Below are 25,052 nucleotides of genomic sequence, written 5' to 3' on the forward strand. Positions count from 1 at the left end.
GATATGGGCTAAACGTGGACAAGTGAGATTAGTGTCGATGGGACATATAGGTCGGCATGGGCAGGTCGGGCCGAAGGGCCTGATTCCGTGCTGTATGACTCTATGATAAGTCTACATCCATCCTGAAGTAATACGTTTGTGTTGCGAAAGGAAATGTAGGGACCAAGAGACAGATTCCTCCATCAATAAACTTAATCCAATCACGAAGCAAAATTATTTTAAATATGTTTTCGAATAGTTTTTTGCACCAGTTGATCAATTAATCAGCCCAATGGCTGTTTCCAAGCACTGATTTGCCAAAGTTGACCAATTCTTAGACAAGAGCAATCAGTCAATTGATCGGAAATGAGTTGCAAAACTGTTATTACTTTTTGAAATGTTTTAAAATTTAAAGATACAGCATGGAAACAGGCTCTTCCGCCACCCCCCCCCCCCCCCCCGAGTCCACAGCGACCATCGATCACCCGGTCACACTTGTTCCATGATATCCCACTTCCCACACTTGGGGCAATTTACAGACAGCCAATTAACCTATAAACCCACACGTCTTTGGGACGTGGGACGAAACCGGAGCAACCAGAGGAAACCCACGCGGTCACAGGGAGAACATGCAAACTCCACATAGACAGCACCCAAGGTCAGCATCGAAGCTGTTTGGCACAGATATTGTGGGCCGAAGGACCTGCTCCTGTGCTGTACCGTTCTAAGTTAAGCTATCCGACAGTCAAACCCATCTCGGTTAATGAAGAAAGACACATAATGCTGTAGTATCTCTGCAGATCAATCAGCATTCCAGGAGAAAAGGAAAAGAGTTATAGAGTCATACAGCATGGAAATAGGCCAACTTGCCCACGCCGACCAACTTGCCCCATCTACGCTAGTCCTACCTGCCTGATCTTGGCCCATATCCCTGTAAACCTGCCCCATCTATATATCTGTCTAAATGTTGCCTCAACTACCTCCTCTGGCAACTCCTTCTATATACCCACTACCCTATGTGTTTACCTGATCTATTCCTCCCGTATACCTCTATAAGGTCATCCTACACTGCCTTGAGTAAAGTCCTATCCTGTCCAAACTCCCCCTACAGTTCAGGCCCTTGAATCCTGGCACAATCCTGGTAAATCTTCTCGACCCAAAACATCACCTATTTCTTTTCTCCAGAGGTGCTGCCTGAGTTACTCCAGCATTTTGTGTCTATCTTCGGCTAAAACCATCATCTGCTGTTCCTTCCTACACCATCTCAGTTGACAATCTTATATTAAAGATTTGCACCCAAAAGATATCACACATTTATTGCTCAACCCCACCCATTGCATTGACAAAAAATAATTCCCAGTCTTTGCCGTAATACAACATTGCTAAATAAATAAATTATCTGTTGCCGTGGCAACAGGAATTTAGCTCCTCCAGCCTACTACACCATTCCCTTAGGCTGTCAGAGAATTTTACCTCGGCCGTCTCTGCTTTTAAACATTATGTACGCTTCTTAAAGCTGTCAGTGTGTCTCAGTCACCTCAGAATCTCCCCTCTGAGAATTCAGCATCAAAGCCCCATGACCGTTTGTTTTAGTTTAGTTCAGAGATACAACACGGAAACAGACCCATCGGCCCAACTCGTCCTTGCCGACCAAGATCCCCCAAGCGGCACAGTGGTGCAGTGGGTAGAGTTTCTGCTTTACAGCACCAGAGACCCGGGGTGCTGTCTGTACGGAGTTTGGGCATTCTCCCTGTGACCGTGTGGGTTTTCTCTGGGTGCTCCGGTTTCCTCCCACCCTCCACAGACATACAGGATTGTTAGTTAATTGGCTTCTGCAAAATTGTAAATTGTCACCAGTGTGTAGGATAGTGTTAGTGTAAAAAGGGTGATCGCTGGAATGCCCGGGCTCAGTGGGCTGAAAAAACAGATTTCGCTCTGCATCTCTAAAGTCTAAAACTAAGCTTGTCCATTTGCCCACATTTGGCCCATATCTCCCTAAATGTTTCCTATCCGTTTATCTGTCCAAATATCTTCTGAAAATTACAATTATAGAGTAATTGAGTCATGCAGCATGGAAACTGGCACTTCAACCAACTTGTCAATGCCGACCAAGATGCCCCATCTACACCAGTCCCACCTGTCCACGTTTGGCCCATATCCCTCTAAACCTTTCCTATCCATGTATCTGTCCAAATGTCTTTTAAATGTTGTTATAGTACCTGCCTCAACTACCTCCTCTGGCAGCTGGTGCCATACACCCATCACCTTCTGTGTGTTCCTGGGCCGTGGGAGGGGATTCAGTGGGTGAGGAGCATATAAGATTGATGACGGAGAGTATCCATGAGATTAAATAGTTGCAGTTAACAATGGCAATGGGCTTGTACTTTAGACTTTCAAGATACAGTGTGGAAACAGGCCCTTCCGTGCCAACGAGCGATCACCCCGTGCACTAGCACTAACCTACACACAATGGACAATTTACAGTTTTACTGAAGTCAATTAACCTATAAACCTGTGCGACTTTAGAGTGTGAGAGGAAACCGGAGCACTCGGAGAAAACGCACGCGTTCATGGGGAAAACGTGCAAACTCCGTACAGACAGCACCCGTGGCCAGTATTGAACCCGGGTCTTGGCGCTGCGAGGCAGCAACTCTAGCACTGCACCACCGTGCCGCCCTTCTTGTACCTATGGAAAATATATTGCCTCAGGCACGGGATCACGTTGTCAGTGAAGTTGTCAGGGCTCAACCAGTCTCAGTGCGGACCCCTTCAGCCGTTGTCAAGCTAGTTATTACGCAGTTAGTCACCTTCTGAACCTCAGCGCCTCTGAGTGGTTCCGGAACTTTCACCCGGGTAATCATGCTGGCAGCCGTGCCCTGACCTGGGGCATGGATAAAACATTACGACCTCTTGGAGCAAACACTGTGTTTATCCACCTCCTCCACACGGCCATACAAGGTTAAGAACAGGGAGGCATTTGGACTGGAGTTGACACAAGCAGCTGCAATTATGGTACAGCAGGTCGAGCTGCTGCCTCACAGCCCCAGATACCTGGGTTCAATCCTGACCTCAGCCAGTGTCTGTCTGTGTGTGTGTGTGTGTGACGTTTGCGTGTTCTCCCTGTGACCATGTGAAATTTCTTTGGTGCTCCGGTTTCCTCCCACAATTTCTTATTGAGATGCAGGCCCTTCGGCCCACTGAGTCCGTGCCGACCAGCGATCAGCGTACACTAGCACTATCCTACACACTAGGGACAATTTACAATTTTACCAAAGCCAATTAACCTACAAAGCTGCACGTCTTTGGAATGTGGCAGGAAACCAGAGCACCCGGTTAAAACCCGTGCAGTCAGTAGGAGAACGTGCAAACTCCACACAGACAGCACCCATAGTCAGGATTGAATCTGGGTCTCTGGCCACCGTGCCTTCACATCCCAAAGACGTGTGGGTTTGTAGGTTAATTGTCCCTCTGTAAATGGTCCCTAGTGTGTAGGGAGTGAATAAGAGAGTGGGATAATGAAGAACTAGTGGAAATGGGTGATGGAAGGGTGGCGTGGACTCGGTGGCTGAAGGGCCTGTTTCCTTGCTGTATCTCGAAACTAAACTAAAATAAGCTGAAGTTCCAGCTAAACAAATTTCCTTCAGTCACGGGGAGAACATGCAAACTCCACATGCTCACATGCAGCACCTGGGGTCAGGATTTACCCACTGCCCCACTGTTGCGCCCCAGTGAAGCAGCTTTGGATAACATAGACACAAAGTACTGGAGTAAATCCGCGGGTCTGGCTGCTTCTCTGGATTTTGAAAGGGTTCCGACCCGAGACGTCACCCATCCCTTTCTCCAGAGATGCTGCCTGACCCGCTGCGTTACTCCAGCACTTTGTGACTGTCTTCAGTATAAACCGGCATCCGCAGTTCCTTTCCACACAAGATCACACTTCATTCTTGCAAATGCCAGGTAGAAACTCAAGCTTCTGGAAGTGAAGCAATATTTTGTTATTCCCAAGCAGAGGTGAAAATTTTCCTCTGCAGTCCTTGGTTTGAAGAAAGAATTCAATAAAGGCCAGCTAAGATTGACTGACAAAATAATGCAGCAATTCTCTAGATCTGGAAGAACAGCACACAGCCCAGCGATCTGAAACACAGCGGGTTTCCATAGCAACATTCAACCTCCTCACTGCAGTCTTAATGCACTCATGTGTTGGCAGAAGATGCGGGAAGAAGCGGCCCCTGGCTAAACTAATATTGCGATCGTTGTGTTACGTTCCCGGGTGTGGGGAGTGGCAGTTTGGTCCAAGTCACAGAGCCATACAGCATGGAAACGGGCCCTTCAGCCCAACTTGCACACGCCGACCAAGATGCCCCATCTACGCTAGTCCCACCTGCCTGTCTTTGGCCCACATCCCTCTAACCCTAAACTAGGGAGGAATCTCAAGACAAGGCTGGCTCCTTTAGAACTGAGATGAGACAATTTTCATACAGAGTTTCGGACCACTGAGTCCATGCCGACCATCGATCACCAGTTCACATTGGTTCTATGTTATCCCACTTTCTCATCCACTCCCTGCACACGAGGGGCAATTTACAGAGGGCCAATTAACCTACAAACCCACACATCTTTGGGATGTGGGAGGAAACCAGAGCACCCGGAGGAAACCCACGTAGTCTCAGGGAGAACGTGCAAACTCCACACAGATAGCAGTTTAGTTTAGCATAGTTTAGTTTTATTGTCACGTGTACCGGGATACTGTGAAAAGCTTTTTGTTGTGCGTAATCCAGTCAGCAGAAAGACTATATATGGTTACAATTGAGCCGTCGACAGTGCACAGATACAGGACAAAGGGAATAACGGTTAGTAAAGTCCAATTAAACATAGTCTCAGGCCGATATCCTTCTAAACATTTCCAAATGTTATAGTTTAGTTGAGAGATACAGCGTGGAAACAGGACCTTTGGCCCACTGAGTCCACGCCGGCCCTTGATTACCCAATTGAAGAACTGGAGAAAGCACCATTCATACCGCTGGGTTGTAAGCTGCCCAAGCGGAATAGGAGGTGCCATACCGCCAGTTTGCATGTGGCCTCACTCTGACAGTGGATGAGGCCCTGGACAGAAAGGTCAGTGTGGGAATTGAAATGGATTCATTCTGTGTGTGACTGACCCCAAGAGTGTGTGATGGGATGGTGAAGAGGGAGCTTCACTCTGTGACTGACCCCAAGAGTGTGTGATGTCCTGGTTGGGTTGCTGGTGGGCCTGGCCAAGCTGGCCATCCGCGACTCACGGCACCAGGCGGAAGAGGGCTCTGCCCGAGCCGGCTGCCTGCCCCTTTTCCGGGGTTATGTCCGCGCCCGGGTGGTGTTGGAGAGGGACTACGTGCTGTCCACAGGCACCCTGGGGGATTTCTGGGACCGGTGGGCACCGTGGGGGATTGGATGCATCCTGGATAGGGATTGTAATATAGTTGTATAATAGTTTCATTTGGTATATTTGTTTGTATTGTATTCTGGTGGTGGGTTCTGTTTTGTTTTATTGCATTGTAAATATTGTTTTTAAATAATTGAATACATTTTTTGATTAAAAAAAAGAGTGTGTGATGGGACAGAGGGAGCTTCACTCTGTGTCTGAGCACAGGAGTGTGTGATGGGACAGTGTAGAGGGAGCTTCACTCTGTGTCTGAGCACAGGAGTGTGTGATGGGACAGTGTAGAGGGAGCTTCACTCTGTGTCTGACCCTGGGAGTGTGTGATGGGACAGTGTAGAGGGAGCTTCACTCTGTGTCTGACCCTGGGAGTGTGTGATGGGACAGTGTAGAGGGAGCTTCACTCTGTGTCTGAGCACAGGAGTGTGTGATGGGACAGTGTAGAGGGAGCTTCACTCTGTGTCTGGCCCTGGGAGTGTGTGTTGGGACAGTGTAGAGGGAGCTTCACTCTGTGTCTGAGCACAGGAGTGTGTGATGGGACAGTGTAGAGGGAGCTTCACTCTGTGTCTGAGCACAGGAGTGTGTGATGGGACAGTGTAGAGGGAGCTTCACTCTGTGCCTGAGCACAGGAGTGTGTGATGGGACAGTGTAGAGGGAGCTTCACTCTGTGCCTGACCCTGGGAGTGTGTGATGGGACAGTGTAGAGGGAGCTTCACTCTGTGTCTGAGCACAGGAGTGTGCGATGGGACAGTGTAGAGGGAGCTTCACTCTGTGCCTGAGCACAGGAGTGTGTGATGGGACAGTGTAGAGGGAGCTTCACTCTGTGTCTGACCCTGGGAGTGTGTGATGGGATGGTGTAGAGGGAGCTTCACTCTGTGACTGACCCCTACAGTCACCCGGGAGAGCTGTGTGCAGTTCGTAACGCCTGTCCCTTTAAACGACGATCTCCAGACTGAGTAATTTAGTGGTAATCTGCAGTGTTTGAAGTAACAGCTCATGTACAGTTGCCAGCACAGAGTGTGGGTGGCTGTGTAGTGGGAGGACGGGGGATTAATGGGATAGGCATTAATCACAGACACTGCTTCGAGTGTGTGTCAAAACAACCCAACAAACAACTCATCTTCCACTCTCCCTCTGTGCTCCAGCACCCACCTCCAGTGCAGGGCGGCTGCTAAGTGGGACATAAACACAGGGAACTTCAGATGCTGGTTTACAAAAAAGGACACAAAGTGCTAGAGTAACTCAGCAAGTCAGGCAGCAATTCTCGAGGTCTGTATATCTAAAGATGTGCCGTTGGAAGCATTTTATAGAGTTGTAGAGTCATGCAATGTGAAAACAGCCCCTTCAGCACCACTTTCCCCCACCGACCAACATGTTCCATCTACACTAGTCCCACCTGCCTACGTTTGGCCCATTATCACTCTAGAACCTTTCCTTTCCATGTACCTGTCTAAATGTTTCTTAAACATTGCGATAGTACCTGCCTGAACTACCACCTCCGGCAGCTCGTTCCATATACCCACCACGCTCAGTGTAAAAAAAAAAAAGAATCCTCAGGTTTCTATTAAATATTTCACCCCTCACCTTAAACCCATGTCCTCTGGTTCTCAATTCCCGATTCTGGGCGAGAGGCACTGTACGTCTACACAATCTATTCCAATAGACAATAGACAATAGAAAATAGGTGCAGGAGAAGGCCATTCGGCCCTTCGAGCCAGCACCGCCATTCAATGTGATCATGGATGATCATTCTCAATCAGTACCCCGTTCCTGCCTTCTCCCCATACCCCCTGACTCCGCTATCCTTAAGAGCTCTATCTAGCTCTCTCTTGAATGTATTCCCGGTCTATTTTATTGGGATGGACCACAGCTTGGTTTGGGAACAGCACCAGACTACCACACAAACCAGCCTCCCTTCCATTTATACCTCATGCTGCCTCAGCAAGGCCACCAGCATAGTCAAGGATCAGTCTCACTCTGGCCACTCCCTCTCTCCCATTGGACAAAACATATAGAAGTGTGAAAACGCACACCTCCAGATTCAGGGACAGTTTCTTCCCAGTTGTCAGGAAACTGAACCATTCTATCACCAACTAGAGAGTAGCTATGACCTCCCTTCGCCATCATTGGAGACCCTCGGACTATCTTTAATTGGACTTTACTGGACTTTATCTTGCACAAAACGTCATTCTCTTTATTCTGTGTCTGTACACTGTGGACTGCTTGATTGTAATCAGGTATAGTCTTTATGCAGGCTGGATAGCACTTAACAAAAAGCTTTTCACTGTACCTTGACACATGTGACAATAAACTAAACGAAACTATACTCGGCTAGAGGGCATGTGGGGTGGTCTGTTACTGACCCCCTTTGATGCCCCCTCTTGGCATATTCCATTGTAAGGTCAGAAGGAGTCAGGAAATCACGATGCAGCTTTATAGGATTTCGGTCAGAGTGCATTTGGAGTATTGCGTGCAGTTCTGGTCACCCCATTGCAGGAAGGATGTGGAGGTTATAGAGAGGGTGCAGAGGAGATAGGGTGAATGTACAACCTTTTACCAGAAATACACATATCGCTGGAGTAACTCAGTGGGTCAGGCAGCAGCTCTGGAGAACATGGATAGGTGGCGTTTTGTGTTGGCACCCTAATCGTAGGTTTAAAAGAGGGGAAAGATTTAATAGGAACCTGAGGGGCAACCTTTTTACACAGGGGGTGGTGGGTGTATGGAATGTGCTGCCAAGGGAGGTAGTTGAGATGGGTACAATGACAGCGTTTAAAAGACATTTGGACGGGAACTCTGATTAGAAAGGTTTATTGGGATATGGGTTGAATGTGGGTTATTGGAACTCAGATGGGGCATCTTGGTCGGCATGGGCGAGTTGGGCCGAAGGGCCTGTTTTCGTGCTGTATGATTCTATGACTAAATGGGACTAGTGTAGATGGGACCACTTAGCCAGGATGCTAGGATGCCAGTATGGACAAATTGGGCCAAAGTTGGGCCAAGTCGTTTCCATGCTGTACGACTCTATGACTTGAAGTAATGATATGAAAGGGTTAAAACAGCAAAGTAAAATGAGCACATACTTAATTATTCCAGCTCCTCCACGATTAAATTCATGATATTTCTTCTGATCCGTGGGAAGAAAATGGCAAATGCAGTTGTTACAATTGTGAGCGTAATAATTACCTGGGAGCGGGTGAAAAGTGCGAGTGAGGAGTGGACACATGGAACCAAGAGTGCAATAGGGCTTTCTTTGTGAAAGGTGCCGTTCAGCTGGAAAGGATGCAGAAGAGATTCACCAGGATGTAACTGGGCAAGTGGGCTTGAGACTGAGGGAGCGGTTGGACAGGCTGGGACTTTTTTCTTCGGGGCATCGGAGGCTGAGGGGTGACGTTGAGCTGTGGGGGATCATGAGGGGCACAGAGAAAGTGAACACCCACTGTCTTTCGAAGGACACAAAGTTACTGGAAAAACTCAGTACTTATATTTTGCTTGGGTACTTTACAGCCCAGCGGTATGTTCACATTCTGTGAGCAGAATTAGGCCACTCGGCCCATCAAGTCTACTCCCCCATGAAGTATCTTTCCCTCTCAACCCCATTCTCCTGCCTTCGTCCCACAACCCCCGATACCCGCACTAATCAAGAATCGGTCAATCTCCAGCTTTCAAATATCCATAAGCCGTCTCTTGCAATGAATTCCACAGATTCACCACCCTCTGACTAAAGAAATTCCTCCTCATCTTTCTAAAACTATGTCCTTTATTCTGAGGCTATGGCCTCTGGTCCGAAACTCTCCCACTAGAGGAAACACCCTGTTCATATTCATTCCACATTTACATTCACATTGAACATTGAATTCTCTAATTTTTAGTAATTTCTACTCACACTCTCCTGCTCCCCCCACCCCTTGCCTCCTGCCTCCACCCTGGTCGTTTAACCAGTTCTATCATTCTCCACATTGTTTCTCTAGAGATCACACCATCTCTAGCCAACAATGGATCTACCAGGCACTGCCCTGCCAGCCACCATTTGTGGCCGGCCCTGATTTGTCCTGGTCTTTTCTCGCCCCCCAACTCTTCACCTCCCACCCTCCCCACATCCCCTGCTTTAGGTCTGAAGAAGGTTCCCGACCCGAAACATCACCCATCCTTTTTGTCCAGTGATGCTGCCTGACCATCTTTGGTATAAACCAACATCTGCAGCTCCTTGTTTCTACTTCTATCTTTGAGAACATGGATCAGGGACGTTTCGATTTGAGACCCTTCTTCAGACTGCTCAGTCTTTTTGCGAGGGTTCTAAAACTAGAGGGCACAAGCTTAAGGTGAGGGGGGAGAGGTTTAAGAGGGACCTCTAGGGCAATATTTTACATTTCCACTCAGAGGGTAGTTAATAGTTGTTTATGCCGAACAACATGCCCCATCTAAGATAATCTGATTTGCCCATGTTTGGTCTCTATTCCTCTAAGCCTTTCCTACCCATGTACCTGTCCAAATGTCATTTCCATGTACGAACCAACCTCTGAGTGAAAAAGGTGCTGTTCCTCCAATTTGTGTGTGGCCTCACTCTGACAGTTGAGGTGGGCCAGGCCAGAAAGGTCATTGTGGGAATTGAGTGGGGATTTAAAATGGTTTGTAACTGGGAGATCCAGCAGTCCTTGACCTGTTGTTATAGTACCTGCCTCAACTACCTCCTCTGGCAGCTCATTCCATACACCCACCACCCTCTGTGTGAAAAGGTTGCCGCTCAGGTTCCTATTAAATCTTTCCCCTCTCACCTTAAACCTATGTCCATCCCCTGGTTCTTTCATTCCCCCACTCTGGCTAAAAGACTCTGTGCATTCACCCTATCTATTCCCCTCGTGATTTTATACATCTCTATAAGATCACCCCTCATTCTCCTGCGCTCCAAGGTATACAGTCCTAGCCTGCCCAACCTCTCCCTGTAGCTCAGGCTGTCGAGTCCTGGCAACATCCTCGTAAATATCTGCACTCTTCCCAACTTAATGAGATGATTACAGAGTTGGATATACGAGGATGTGCTGTGTGAGGACACAGCAAATGTTGAATGCAATCAGCTGTGAGGTGATGCATGTAGAAAGAAAAAATGGTAACAGACAATAAAAATTAAAGGGCAGGTTCCTATTAAATCTTTCCCCTCTCACCTTAAACCTGGGTCCTCTAGTTATTGATTCCCTTACATTGGTAATAAAGACTGTGCATTCACCCAACCTAATCTCCCCATGAATTTTATACAACTTTATAAGATCACACCACAGCCTCTTGTTTTCCAAGGATTATCCATAAGCTTAGGTTAGTTCTTTTTGGAGATACTGCGGAAACGGGCTCTTCGGCCCATCGAGTCCATACCCTACCAGTGACTATCCCACAGACTAACATTATCCTGCACACATTTGGGACAATTTACACTATTACCAAAGACCATTAACTACAAGTTTGTACGTCTTTGAAGTGTGAGAGAAAACCCAGGGAAACCCACATATTCACGGGGAGATCATACAAACTCGGTACAGACAGTACCTGTAGTCAGGATCGAACCCGGGTATCTGGCGCTGTTAGGCAGCAACTCTACCGCTGCACCACCGTGCCGCCTTCGTTATTCCAATAAATATATTTTACAGGGTCTGCGGCAACAGAGAGACCAGGGGTTATATGTATATAAAGATAACAGGTCAGGTTGAGGAAGTTTTAAAAGCCCTGTGGGTTCCTTTGTGATTTATTAATGAGGGAAAAGCTCATTAAAATAAGCAAGCTATGCCTAATCATTATAAAAGGCTTCTGGTTTGGAGCCAGTCCTCTGAATAACCCCAATGGAGATGAGTGACTTTAACTATTCTTTAGAGATACAGTGAGGAAACAGGCCCTTCGGCCCACCGAGCCCACCGAGTCCAGCAATCACCCCAAACACAGCACTATCTTACACAATAGGGACAATTTACAATTTCTCCTGAAGCCATTTAACCAACAAATCTGCACATTTTTGGGGTGTCGTAGGAAACCAGAACACCTGGAAGAAACCCATGCGGTCACACGGAGAACGTACAAACTCCGTACAGATATCACCCAAGATCAGGATCGAACCCGGGTCTCTGGCACTGTAAGACAGCAACTCTACCACTGCCCCACTGTGCTGCCCTAGTGGGGGGGCAAGAGGATTGGGAGGGGGACTGTACATTTCCAAATGCTCTCCAGATCCAAGGTTTGGTCTGATATTTCCCAAAGGTCAATGCGTTATTCAAGACTGGTAGGCAGGAGTTACTGGAATATTAATCATCCACCGGTTGAACATCAGATCAAGGGCAATTACTGGAACTGATGAGCCATGAACTGAGCAAGCATGAGGTGTTGCACTTTGGGAGGTCGAATGTAAGGGGAAAAGAAACCATCAATGGCAAAACCCTTAATAGCATTGATGTGCAGAGGGGTCTTGGGGTCCAAGTCCAGTGGTCCCTGAAAGTGGCAACACAAGTAGATCGAGCAGTAAAGAGGGCGTATGGTACGCTTGCCTTCATAGGTCGGGGCATTGGATGTAAGTTAGGAAGTCATGATGCAGCTCAATTGGACTATGGTTATGCTGCATTTGGAGTTCTGCTCGCCCCATTATAGGAAGGATTGGAGGCTTTGGAGAAGGTGCAGATGAGGTTTACCAGAATGATGCCTAGATTTAGAGGGTTTCAGCTAAAGGATGAGGTTGAACAGACTTGGATTGTTTTCTCTGGAATCTACAGGAGCCAGGAAAATCAGAACAGCGTGATTTTCTAGAATCAGAGTGATTTTCTAGAAATAGAAGATAGACAATATGCACTAGTTCTATCCTACACACTAGGGACAATTTATAGAGGGCCAACTAACCTACAAACCCGCTTGACTTTGGAGTGTGGGAGGAAACTGAAGCATCCGGAGAAACCGCGCAAGGTCACAGGAAGAACGTACAAACTCCGTACAGACAGCGGTGGAGGAATTGGGTCATTGGGTCTATTTTGGGTTACGGGGAGAAGGCTGGAGAATGGGGTTTAAAGAGAATGATTGAATGGAGGAGAGACAATGGGCAGAATGGCCTCATTCTGCTCCTATAACCTATGAGAACATACAAACTACAGATAGCACCCGTAGTCAGGATCGAACCAGGGTTTCTGGCACTTTAAGGCAGCAACTGTACTGCTGCACAACTACTCACTGAAGCCCAGTGAACTGTTATTGCAGAGACAGAAACTGCTCTCTCCCTCTGAAATGAGTTCATGTGCACGACGGTGCACCATGCAGGGGAGATCACAGGCAATCCCCTCTGCAGAGGACCTTTGTTGGGTTGAGCAACCCTGGGTCTTTCTAATCCTGCAATCTTTTTAAACCCGAGTGTTTTATCAGCAAAAGCTCTCTTTGTTCCATGTGCCAAAGTGATAACGTATGGCGGTAATTATTGCTGTGAGGACTAATAACATGAATTGCTCTAACGCTGACCTGACATTGTGTCAAGAGTATCGAATTCCACTCAAAGAAAGACTTTAACACGGAGTAAATGGTTGAGCTAGAACAGAAAATGAGGGCAGGATTCACAGGAGTGAACCAGAAGCCATAGGTTTGAGGTGAGGGGGAAAATAGGAACCTAATGGGCACGTTATCACTCAGAGTGGTGGGTGTATGGAACGAGTTGTTGAGGCAGGTACTATCATAACATTTAAGAGACATTTGGACAAGTACATGGGCAGGAAAGGCTTAGAGAGATATGGGCCAACGCAGGCAGTTGGGTCGAGGCATGGAGTCACGAGGAACTGCAGATGCTAGAAGCTTGAGAGAAAAAAAAACAAAGTGCATGAGGAACTCAGTGGTTCAGAACATCTTAGTTTAGTTTAGTTTAGAGATACAGCATGGAAACAGGCCCTTCGGCCCACCGAGTCCACACCGACCACTGATCACCCGTACGCTCGCACCATTCTACACACTAGGGCCAAAGTACAGGACCCAATCAACCTACGACCTACACGTCTTTGGGATGTGGGAGGAAACCGGAGCACCCGGAGGAAATCTAGGTGGTCACAGGGAGAATGTGCAAACTCCACACTTACAGACAGCACCCGTAGCTAGGATCGAACCCGAGTCTCTGGCGCTGTGAGGCAGCAGCTGTGCCGCCCCATGGAGGGAATGGACAGACACCATTTTGTGTCAGGACCCTTCTTCTGACTGACTGAGTGGGGGTGGGGGGGAATAACTGATGGAACGAGGTAAGGGGGCGGGGGAGAGTTGGCAGGTGATAGATAGTTTCAGGCAAAGATACCAAAGCAACAAGGTGGACCACTCTGTTGAAATCGTCTATACTGAAGTGTAGTACACAAGGAGTGTAACGGCCGCCATTTTAGTAAGCAAAACCCGCCGTTCGCTATGCCTCTCGCAGTGTAATCAGTGTTTTGGGGGAACAGTATGTGTGATGATACCATAAAAATGCAGAATATATCTCATCTATCAATTCACAGATTTTTGTTATTTTTCTTTTTAAATGTTTGTGCAAGTTTCTGCCTACTAAAATGGCGCCGTGACACACTACGGTTTTTAGGGTCGAGTGGTCTATATTGCTCCTCTAGTATCTTTGGTTTCAGGTGAGAAGGTGGAGTGACTGGCAGATGGGATGGGTGGGGGAGGGATGGGTGGAGATCCTAGGTGTAGGTGATCAGTGGAGATGGCAAAAGGGTGAAGATGGTGGAATCTAATAAGGAAGCACGGTAGAACCGGAGAACAGATGATGGGTTGGTACAAGGGGCTAGCATAGATTCAGTAAGCTGAATGGCCTGTTCCTGTGCCATAAATAGACACAAAATGCTGGAGTAACTCAGTGGATCAGGCAGGATCTCTGGCGAAAAGGAATAGGTAACTCTTCTGCACTGTAACACTTGCACTTGCGCGGCATGGCGGCACAGCGGTAGAGTTGCTGCCTCACAGCGCCAGAGACCCCGGTTTGAACCTGACTATGGGTGCTGTCTGTGTGGAGTTTGTGCCTTCTCCCCGTGTCCGCGTGGGTTTCCTCCGGGTGCTCAGGTTTCCGCCCACACTCTAAAGACGTGCAGATTTGTAGGTTAATTGGCTTGTGTAAATTGTAAATTGTTCCCTGTGTGTAGGATAGTGTTGGTATTCAAGGTGATCACTGGTCAGCGGGAACTCGGTGAGCTGTTTCCTTGCTGTGTCATCATGAGGTCGTGCAGTGTGGAAACAGGCCCTTCGGCCTAACTTGCCCACTTCACCAACATGTCCCGTCTACACTAGTCCCACTTGCCCGCGTTTGGTCCATATCCCTCTAAACCTTTCCTATCCATGTATCTGTCTAATTACTTCTTAATTGTTGCAATCGTCCTTGCCTCAACTACTTCCACCGGCAACTCATTCCACCACCCTTTGTGGTCGAATGAGTGGAACTCAGGTTCTTAAAAATACTTTGCCCCTTCACCTTAAACTTATGTCCCCTTGTTCTCGATTTCCCTACCCTGGGCAAGAGACTCTGCTTTTACGCGATCTACCCGTATCTCTAAACATTTGCACCATTGGTGGATTTATCACTGTAACTGTGTTACTCCATGGGGATTGTGAAGGGAGTGTGGAGGTCACATTGTGTAATAAAAATGGTTTAGGGTTGTCTGAAGCAGCAGACAACAGTTTATTGTGTTGTCAACGTGATTGGCAGCGAAAGGCGAGACCTAACTGTAATTAAACACTTGCCTTTCATGAGGAAAGTCACCGCTTTGAGCAAGATGGGATAATTATTGGTCCTTGGTGGTTTGCAGACAGTTTCACTAGAGGTGTTAGGGAAAAGCCCAAGACTGGAATTTTTTCTTCTAAACAGTCCCCCTGGTGTTTCGGAAAATCCAATCAGAGCCTTGGCAATCAGGATGGAGGAACCACCCAATCTTTAGCACGGCCTTAGTGGGCCGAAAGGTCTGTTCCTGTCCTGTACTATTCTGTGTTCTATGTACTATTAAGGCCAATAATGATCGTAGAGTTGCTGTCTTACAGCGCCAGAGATCCAGGTTTAAACCTGACCACGGGTGCTGTCTGTACGGAGTTTGCACGTTCTCCCTGTGACCACGTGGGTTTTCTCCTCCCACATCCTAAAGACGAACAGGTTTGTAGGATAATTGGCTTTGGTAAAATTGTAAATTGTCCCTAGTGTCTAGGATAGTGTTAGTGTATGGGGTGATCGCTGGTTAGCATGGACTCGGTGGGCCAAAGAGCCCGTTTCCATGCTGTAACTTGAAAGTCTAAAAGTCTAAAGGTTTGTAGGTCAATTAGAAACATAGAACTATAGAAACATAGAAAATAGGTGCAGGAGGAGGCCATTTGACCCTTTGTGCCAGCACCGCCATTCATTGTGATCATGGCTTGGCCAGCTCCTCTCTCATGCCTTCATTGACTTCTGTAAATTGTAAATTGTCCCTAGTGTGCAGGATAGTGCTGGTGCATGAGGTGATCATTGGTTGGCACGCACTCGGTGGGCCGAAGGGCCTGTTTCCACGCTGTATCTCTAAACTAAACCACAACATGTGAGTTCTACGCACAGCTCTGATCACAGCACTACAAGAGAGATGTGATTAAACTGCTGAGGTGCGGAGGAGGCTGAAGAGAATGTTGTCAGGACTGGGGAATTGCAGCAGGGAGCATAGATTGGATTAACTGTGGAGACTTAATTGAAGTATTTACGCTTAAGAGAGCTTGAGAGGGAGTAAAGAGGGAAAATCCATTTCCCTCGGTAGTTTCATGGGGGAATGAAAGGGAGGGGTATCTTTGTTGAGGGGGACAGTTCGTGGTGGGAGAGGATTCACCGAGGAGAGGTTTTACTGAGGGACGGGTCTCACAGGGATAGGAGATAGAACACACAGGAACAGGCCCTTCGGCCCACAATATCTGTACTGAACATGATGCCAAGCTAAACTAATCTCCTCTGCCTGTAATCGATCCATATATCTCCATTCACAGAACACAGACCAGTACAGTGCAGAAACAGGCCCTTCGGTCCACAAGGTCCGTGCCAAACTGATTAGACTTTAGACTTTACAGAGCACTGCCACCCACCGAGTCTGGGCCAACGAGCAATCGCTAGCACTATCCCACACACTAGGGACAATTTACAATTTTACTGAAGCCAATTAACCTACAAACCCGCAGGTCTTTGGAATGTGGGAGGAAACCGGAGCACCCGGAGAAAACCCACGCAGTCACAGGGAGAACGTACAAACTCCGTACAGACAGCACCCATTGTCAGGGTCGAATCCGGTTCTCTGGCGCTGTATGGTAGCAACTCTACCGCTGTGCCACCCTGTGCAAATCCCTTCTACCTACACATGATCCATATCCCTCAATTCATAGAACATAGCACAGCAGGAAGGATATTCTTGCTATTGAGGGCGTGCAGCGAAGGTTCACTAGGTTAATTCCCGGAATGGCGGGACTGTCGTATGTGGAAAGACTGGAGCAATTAGGCTTGTATACACTGGAATTTAGAAGGATGAGGGGGGATCTTATTGAAACATATAAGATAATTAGGGGATTGGACACATTAGAGGCAGGAAACATGTTCCCAATGTTGGGGGAGTCCAGAACAAGGGGCCACAGTTTAAGAATAAGGGGTAGGCCATTTAGAACGGAGATGAGGAAGAACTTTTTCAGTCAGAGAGTGGTGAAGGTGTGGAATTCTCTGCCTCAGAAGGCAGTGGAGGCCAGTTCGTTGGATGCTTTCAAGAGAGAGCTGGATAGAGCTCTTAAGGTTAGCGGAGTGAGGGGGTATGGGGAGAAGGCAGGAACGGGGTACTGATTGAGAGTGATCAGCCATGATCGCATCGAATGGCGGTGCTGGCTCGAAGGGCTGAATGGCCTACTCCTGCACCTATTGTCTATTGTCTATATAGCACAGGAACAGGCCCTTCTGCCCACAATGTCCTTGCCGAACATGATACCAAGTTAATCTAACTTCCTCGGCCTGCACGTGATTCATATCCCTCCATTTCCTTGCACATCCATGTGCCTACCTAAAAGCCGCTTAAACCCCACTATCGTTTCTGCCTCCCCCACCTTCCCAGTTACTGGGAAAAGGCCTCACTAGGCAAGAAGGTCACATTTAGGACTGGGCTTGAGCTGTACCCAGAGATGGAGCCACAACTAAGGACGGTGGTGGGGGGTGGGGTGTAATGAGGCCACAGTTGTGGCATGGTGGTGCAGAGGTAGAGTTGTTGCCTCACATTGCTAGAGGCCTGGGTTCGATCCTGACTATGGGTGCTGTCTGTACGGAGTTTGCATGTTCTGCCTGTGACCGCGTGGGATTTGTCCGGGTGCTCTGGTTTCCTCCCACACTTCAAAGACGTACAGGTTTGTAGGTTAATTGGTATTGGTAAACTTGTCAATTGGCCCTAATGTGTACGATCGTGCTAGTGTATGGGGTGTTCGCTCAGTCGGCCTGGCTCAGTGGGCGAATAGCCTGTTTGCACAATGTATCTCACGATTAAAGTCTAAAGGTGGATCTAATTCTCACCACAAGGTTTCTGACGCTGGAGAAGGGGGTCGGGAGCCTATGATGCCTCACCATAGTTCACTAGTTGAGCATCTGGGAGGTGGCACTCTCTGACTAGTGTAGATGGAGCATGTTGGTCAGCACGGACAAGATGGCCGAAGGGCCTCTTTCCATATTGTGTGATTCTATCAGATGGGGTCGATCATCAGGATCCTCCAGCACCAATTCGTAATGGGATAGAGCTACCAAAATGAACAGAATGGCCTTATTAGGTTCTGTAACGAAGCAAAAGTCATGGAAACGATGGACCGAAGAGCATCTGTTGTACTGTACGACGATGGCGGTGACGGCTTTGGTCACCCTGCTACAGGAGGGATGTTGTTAAGCTGGAAAGGGTGCAGAGCAAATTTATGAGGATGTTGCCGGGACTGGAGGGCCTGAGCTACAGGGAGAGGTTGGGCAGGCTAGAACTCTTGGAGCACAGGAGGAGAGGGGTGATCTTACAGAGGTGTATAAAACCATGAAGAAAATAGATAGGATAAATGTCCAGAGCCTTTTACCCAGAGTTTGGGAATCGAGAACCAGATGGCTTAGGTTTAAGGTGAGAGGGGAAAAGATTTAATAGGAACCCGAGGAGCAACTTGTTCACACAAAAGGTGGTGAGTGCATGGAATAAGCTGCCAGAGGAGATAGTTGAGGCAGGTACTATAACGGCATTTAAAAGCCATTTGGACAGTTGCATAGATAGGAAAGGTTTAGAGGGATATGGGACTAAGTAGTGCAGGCGGGGCAGGTGCAGAATAGGCATCTTAGAAACATCGACATAGAAACATAGAAAATAGGTGCAGGAGGAGGCCATTTGGTCCTTTGAGCCAGCACCGCCATTCATTGTGATCATGGCTGATCATCTACAATCAATAACCTGTGCCTTCCTTCTCCCCATATCCCCTGATTCTGCTAGCCCCTAGAGCCCTATCTAACCCTCTGTTAAATTCATCCAGTGAATTGGCCTCTACTGCCTTCTGTGGCAGAGAATTCCACAAATTCACAACTCTCTGGGTGAAAAGGTTTTTTTCTCATCTCAGTTTTAAATGGCCTCCCCATTATTCTTAGACTGTGTCCCCTGGTTCTGGACTCACCCAACATTGGGAACATTTTTCCTGCATCTGGCTTGTCCAGTCCTTTTATAATTTTATACATTTCTATAGGATCCCCTCTCATCCTTCGAAATTCCAGTGAATACAAGCCCAGTCTTTCCAATCTTTCCTCATATGACAGTCCCGCCATCCCGGGGATTAACACCATGAACCTACGCTGCACTGCCTCAATAGGATGCCCTTCCTCAAATTACGAGACCAAAACTGCACACAATACACTAGATGTGGTCTCACCAGGGCCCTGTACAATTGCAGAAGGACCTCTTTACTCCTATACTCAAATCCTCTCGTTATGAAGGCCAACATGCCATTAGCTTTCTTCACTGTTTGCTGTACCTTTCAGTGACTGGTGAACAAGGACATCCAGGTCTCGTTGCACTTCCCTTTTTCCTAATCTGACACCATTGAGATAATAATCTGCCTCCTTGTTCTTGCCGCCAAAGTGGATAACCTCACATTTATCTACATTATACTGCATCTGCCATGAGTGCCCACTCACTCAACTCGTCAAGCCACCCAGCAACCTCCTAACATCCTCTTCGCAGTTCACACTGCCTCCCAGCTTTGGGTCATCTGCAAATTTGCTAGTGTTACTTTTAATCCCATCATCTAAATCATTAAATAGTTGAGGCCCCAGCACCGAGCCTTGCGGCACTCCACTCGCCACTGCCTGCCATTCTGACAGGGACCTGTTATTGCTACTCTTTGTTTCCTGTCTTAGTCAGTTCATATATATAGATGTGTATGTGTTTGCAAGTATATTTATATATGTATATTGATATACACACACACATATATATGCTGTTTTTTATACACAGATCAGCCAAAATATTATGACTAATGACAGGTGAAGTGAATAACATTGATTATCTTGTTACAATGGCACCTGTCAAGGGGCGGGATATATTAGGCAGCAAGTGAAGTTACTTTTTGAGGTTCGTGTTTTGGATGCAGGAGAAATGGGCAGGAGTAAAGACCTGAGCAACTTTGACAAGGGCCAAATTGTTATGGTCAGACGACTTGGTCAGAGCATCTCTGAAATGGCAAGGCTTGTGGGGTGCTCCCGGTCAGCAGTGGTGAGTACCTACCAACAGTGGTCTGAGGAGGGACAAACCACAAACCGGCGACAGGGTGTTGGGCGCCCAAGGCTCATCGATGCGCGAGGGCAACAAAAGCTATCCCGTCTGGTCAGAACCGACAGAAGGTCGACTGTGGCACGTCACAGAAAAGTTTAATGGTGGCTATGGGAGGGATGTATCACAATACACAGTGCATTGCAACCTGCTGCGTATGGGGCTGCACTCGGAGGACCAACAGCATATTAGGCAGGTGGTCATAATGTTTTGGCTGATCAGGTCATAATGTTTTTACTGATTGCTATATATATATATATATATACACAGACGCACACGCACACGCACACGCACACACGCAATATCATCTCCCTGGCAACATCATTAATCTCTGCACTCTTGAATGAAGAGTTTAAATGGAGACCCTTGCTGTTTAATTCCTTTAACGAGAGACTAGGTCCTCATGTGTGTGTGTGTGTGTGTGTGTGTGTGTGTGTGTGTGTGTGTGTGTGTGTACGCGTGCGTGCAGCAGTCCCAGAAGTTTAATCTCGGGCTGGGAGAGAGTGCGGGGGAGGATTTTACACACATCATGGTGCCTGTCAGAAAACAGTACACCCTTGTCCATCAGAGGGGAGCGAGCTGCCCTTTCACCCTGCTCTGATGAGGTAGCGCTGTTAAATGATCAACCAAGAGATCGCTTTCTCCATCCCGCCCTGTGGATGTCAATGGTGACTCTGATGTTTCCCAAGCTCTATCTCTCGTCTGAACTCTACGATTTACTCCTAGGATTGCACTGTCAGATCGGAGGGGTGTGGTGTGGGGGCTCGTGTGGGTAACACAGACAGTACAGCACAGGAACAGGCCCTTCGGCCCACAATGTACGTACCATACATGGTGCTAAGACCGTAGCGCGTAGAATAATATAGCAGAGGAACAGGCCCTTCAGCCCACAATGTACATACCGTACATGGTGCCAATACTATAGCGCATAGTATATTAGAGCACAGGAACAGGCCCTTCGGCCCAGAATGTCTACCCCAAAAATGATGCAAAACCATAGAACATAGAACAGTACAATGTAGGAAGGAACTGCCGATGCTGGTTTACAACAAAGATAGACACAAAATGCTGGAGTAAATGAGCAGGTCAGACAGCATCTCTGGAGAAAAGGAATAGGTGACTTTTCGGGTCGAAACCTTTCTTCGGACTGAGAGTTGGGGCAAAGGAAACTAAAGATATGAAAACGTACAGAACAAATCAAAGCTGGCACTGATGGCCATGGAGTCCACAAGGCCCCATTATTGGCTGTAGATTCTTATTCTCCAGAGATGCTGCCTGATCCACTGAATTACTCTAGCACTTTGTGTCTATAGAACAGTACAACACAGGAATAGGCCATTTGCCCCACAATGTCCATGCTGAAAATAATGCCATCCTATCTACACATGATGCATTTATAGAACGGAACAGAACAGCACAGGAACAGGCCCTACATCCCTCAATGAATGTGCTGAACATGATGTTAAGTTAAACTGATCTTCTCTGCCTGCACGTAATCCATATTCCTCCATTCCCCGCACATCTAAAAGTCTTTTAAAAACAACTATCGTATCTGCCTCCACCAACACCCCTGGCAGCGAGTTTCAGGCACCCAACACCCTCTGTGTAGAAAAACCTGCCCCACACATCTCCTTTTATACTTTGCCCTCTCACCTTAAAGCTATGCCCTCCAGTCTTTGATTTCTCCATCCTGGAATAAAGGTTCTGGCTGTCCACCCTATCTATTCCTTTCACAATTTTACAAACATCTCTCAGGTCTCCCCTCAGCCTCGGGTGTTCCAGAGAAAGCAAACCAAAGGTCTTCCCTCCATCTCCAATCCTTCATAAAAAAAACCAATCCAAGTCTGTCCAACCTCAGTAACAAATACCCTTAAATCCAGTCAGAATCCGAGTAAAATTGGTGAGTTCCTTTTCTCTTTTGTTCAACGGGTCTGCGATGTCACATGGCGTTTACATTTCGAAGGACAGCAGATAGAATCCTCGTAAAATGTGTAAGAAGGAACTGCAGATACTTGTTTACACCGAAGATAGGCACAAAAAGCTGGAGTAACTCAGCGGGTCAGATAGCATCTCTGGAGAGAAGGAATAGGTGACGTTTCGGGTCGAGACCCTTCTTCAGACTGAGAGTCAGGGGAGAGGGACCCAAGAGATATGAAAAGGTGCAAAGAACAAATTAATTTAAAAATATGCACAAAAGACAGATCAAAGCCAGAAACGATGATCAAGGAAAGGTGGAGCCCACAATGGTCCATTGTTGGCTGTGGGGAAGGTGATAACGAGTGATGCACACCGTGAAACTCAGCAGGGCGACAGTGAAACTAGTATGACGATGTTGGGAGAGGGATGGAGAAAGAGAGGTGATGCAATGGTTACTAGTAAAATTGTTGGGATCCCTTTCTCTTTAGTTCAACAGCTCTGTGATATCACATGGCGTTTACACTTTGAAGGTCCGTGTTGGAATTAATAATCAGCAGGAGTTCTTGCCATTACTGTCTCCAGCCATATCGCAGAGGGCTGGAGTGAGAGGAATCTGTCTCTGCTTCACTGCCTCCCACTCCATGCACAGTGGCCCAGAGGTCAGAGTGGGGAGAGGCGGAGAGGAACCAGAAGTGTGCCTTGATTTCCCCAGAGAGTCTCCCGATGCAGCCTGCAAAGGCAGAGCGATGGGGTACATTATAGCTCCATCCAAGACTGCGAGAAGTTGCAAAGAAGCATGGACTATTGCAACGCTTAAGAATCATTTAGACAGGTACGTGGATAGGAAAGGTTTAGAGGGACACCAGACCAAGTGGACCTGTTGGGCCCAAACCTCTCCTGCATTGGTGCAGCACCCTCTCCTCCCCCACTCCCCCCTCCCCCCACCTCTTCCCCCTTCCCCCCTCCCCATCCCCCCCTCTCTCCTCCTCCCCTCCCCCCCTCCCCCCCCTCCATCCACCTCAACCCTCCTTATCCTCCCTCCTTCCCCCCTCCCTCCCTCCACCCCCCTTTCCCCTTCCCCCTCCCTCCCTAGGAGATAGATTTAAACTTTAAAATTTGAATAACTTTAGAAATATAATACCAATTTCAATGAAACTTCTTCCATTAGCACCAAAGGGACAACGGTGAGTAAGGTGGGCCTAAAATTGTTGCGTTATTGGGTACCGTTTTGGCTGTAGTTCAGGAACAAACAAACAAACGAGACTTTTAGTAATATAGATGGGCCAAGTGCTGGCAGGTGGGACTAGTGTAGATGGGCCGGGTTGGTTGGTGTGGGGAAGGTATGCTGAAGGGTCTGTTTCCGTGCTGTACCTGTTGCCTGATGGCTCTGACTCCACGCTATGACTCTATGATGAAGGTACAGAGTTTAGTTTAGTTTCGTTTAGTTTAGAAATACAGTGCGGCCACAGGTCCCTTTGGCCCACCGAATCTGCGCCAACCAGCAATCATCCCGTAAACTAACTTACACATTAGGGACATTTTACATTTTTACCGAAGCCAATTTACCTACAAACCTGCACATTTTTGGGACGTGGGAGGAAACCGGAGCACCTGGAGAAAACCCAAGCGGTCACAGGGAGAACGTGCAAACTCTGTACAAACAGCAGCCGTAGTCAGGATCGAACTCGGGACTCTGGCATTGTAAGGCAGCAACTCTACCGCTGCCCCACCGTGCCGCCCCGGGTATGTCAGCTCCACCATCCAAGACCACAAGTTGTGGACAATGCCTCATCACCAACTAGAGAGCGGTCCTGACCTCCCATCTGCCTCATTGGACTTTAATTGGACTTTATCTTGCACTAAATGTGGCCCTCTTTCCTTCTCCCCATTGTGTGTTGCAGATCACCAGAAGCTGGAGAGAGAGGCTCGGATATGTCGCTCGCTCAAGCACGCCAACATCGGTAAGAGAACGTTGTCCTTTGATGACCGACTACCATTAGAGGTGCCAGGCAATGAATTCTTTGGCACACTTCCACAGAGTTTGTAATGCTGAGAGCTTAATCAAATGTGAGTCGTGATGTGTTGAATAACTTGGACCAGATTGTTTTGTACTTGGAGTCGATTTGTCAGAACACAATCTAAAACTTTCTGAAGTACGTTGTCTTAAAAAACAGGTCCTTCGGCCCACCCAGTCCACACTGATCATCAAATACCAATTTGTACTTTAGACTTCATACTTTAGAGATACAGTGTAACAGTCGCTTCAACCCACCGAGTTCATACTGTCCATCAAATATTAAATGTTACTTTAGACTTTAGAGATATATAGCGGAAACAGGCTCTTTAACTCACCGAGTTTGTACCGACCAGTGATCAACCCCACACACTAGCACTATCCTACACGCTAGGGACAATTTACTATTTTTACCGAAGCCAATTAACCTATAAATCTGCACGTCTTTGGAATTTGGGAGGAAACTGAAGCACCTGGAGAAAACCCATGTGATCACTGGGAGAACGTGCAAACTTCACACAGACAGCACCCATATTCAGGATCAGACCTGGATCTCTGGCGCTGTAAGACAACAACTCAACTGCTGCGCCACTGTGCCACCTCTATAATAATCTACATTACTATCTATAATCTACATTAATCCCATTCATCAGTACCTGATCGTAACCTACTATGTCGTAGAGTCATACAACAGGGACACATGCCCTTCGACACATCCTGTCCATGCTGACCAATGTAACCCTATCTGCGTTAGTCCCACCTGCCTGCATTTAGCACATGTCCCTCTAAATCTTTCCATTCCATGTACCTGTCCAAGTGTCTTTTAAATGTTGTTGCAGTATCTGCCTCAAGTACATCCTCTGGCAGCTCATTCCGTACACTCACTACCCTCTGTGTGAAAAAGTTACTCCTCAGGTTCTGATTTAAATCTCTC

General features: G+C 47.5%; 1 protein-coding gene across 1 annotated transcript in view; it reads left to right on the forward strand.

Annotated features, from left to right (window-relative positions):
* LOC144600182 (calcium/calmodulin-dependent protein kinase type II subunit alpha) overlaps positions 1-25,052 on the forward strand; it is a 94,677-nt gene that overhangs the window by 16,866 nt on the left and 52,759 nt on the right. Inside the window, exon 3 of the mRNA XM_078411668.1 lies at positions 24,006-24,065. Within this exon, the coding sequence (XP_078267794.1) occupies positions 24,006-24,065 (60 nt within the window). The remainder of the gene's footprint in view (positions 1-24,005; positions 24,066-25,052) is intronic.

The sequence above is a fragment of the Rhinoraja longicauda genome, chromosome 14, assembly GCF_053455715.1.
Source record: "Rhinoraja longicauda isolate Sanriku21f chromosome 14, sRhiLon1.1, whole genome shotgun sequence".
Classification (NCBI taxonomy): domain Eukaryota; kingdom Metazoa; phylum Chordata; class Chondrichthyes; order Rajiformes; family Arhynchobatidae; genus Rhinoraja; species Rhinoraja longicauda.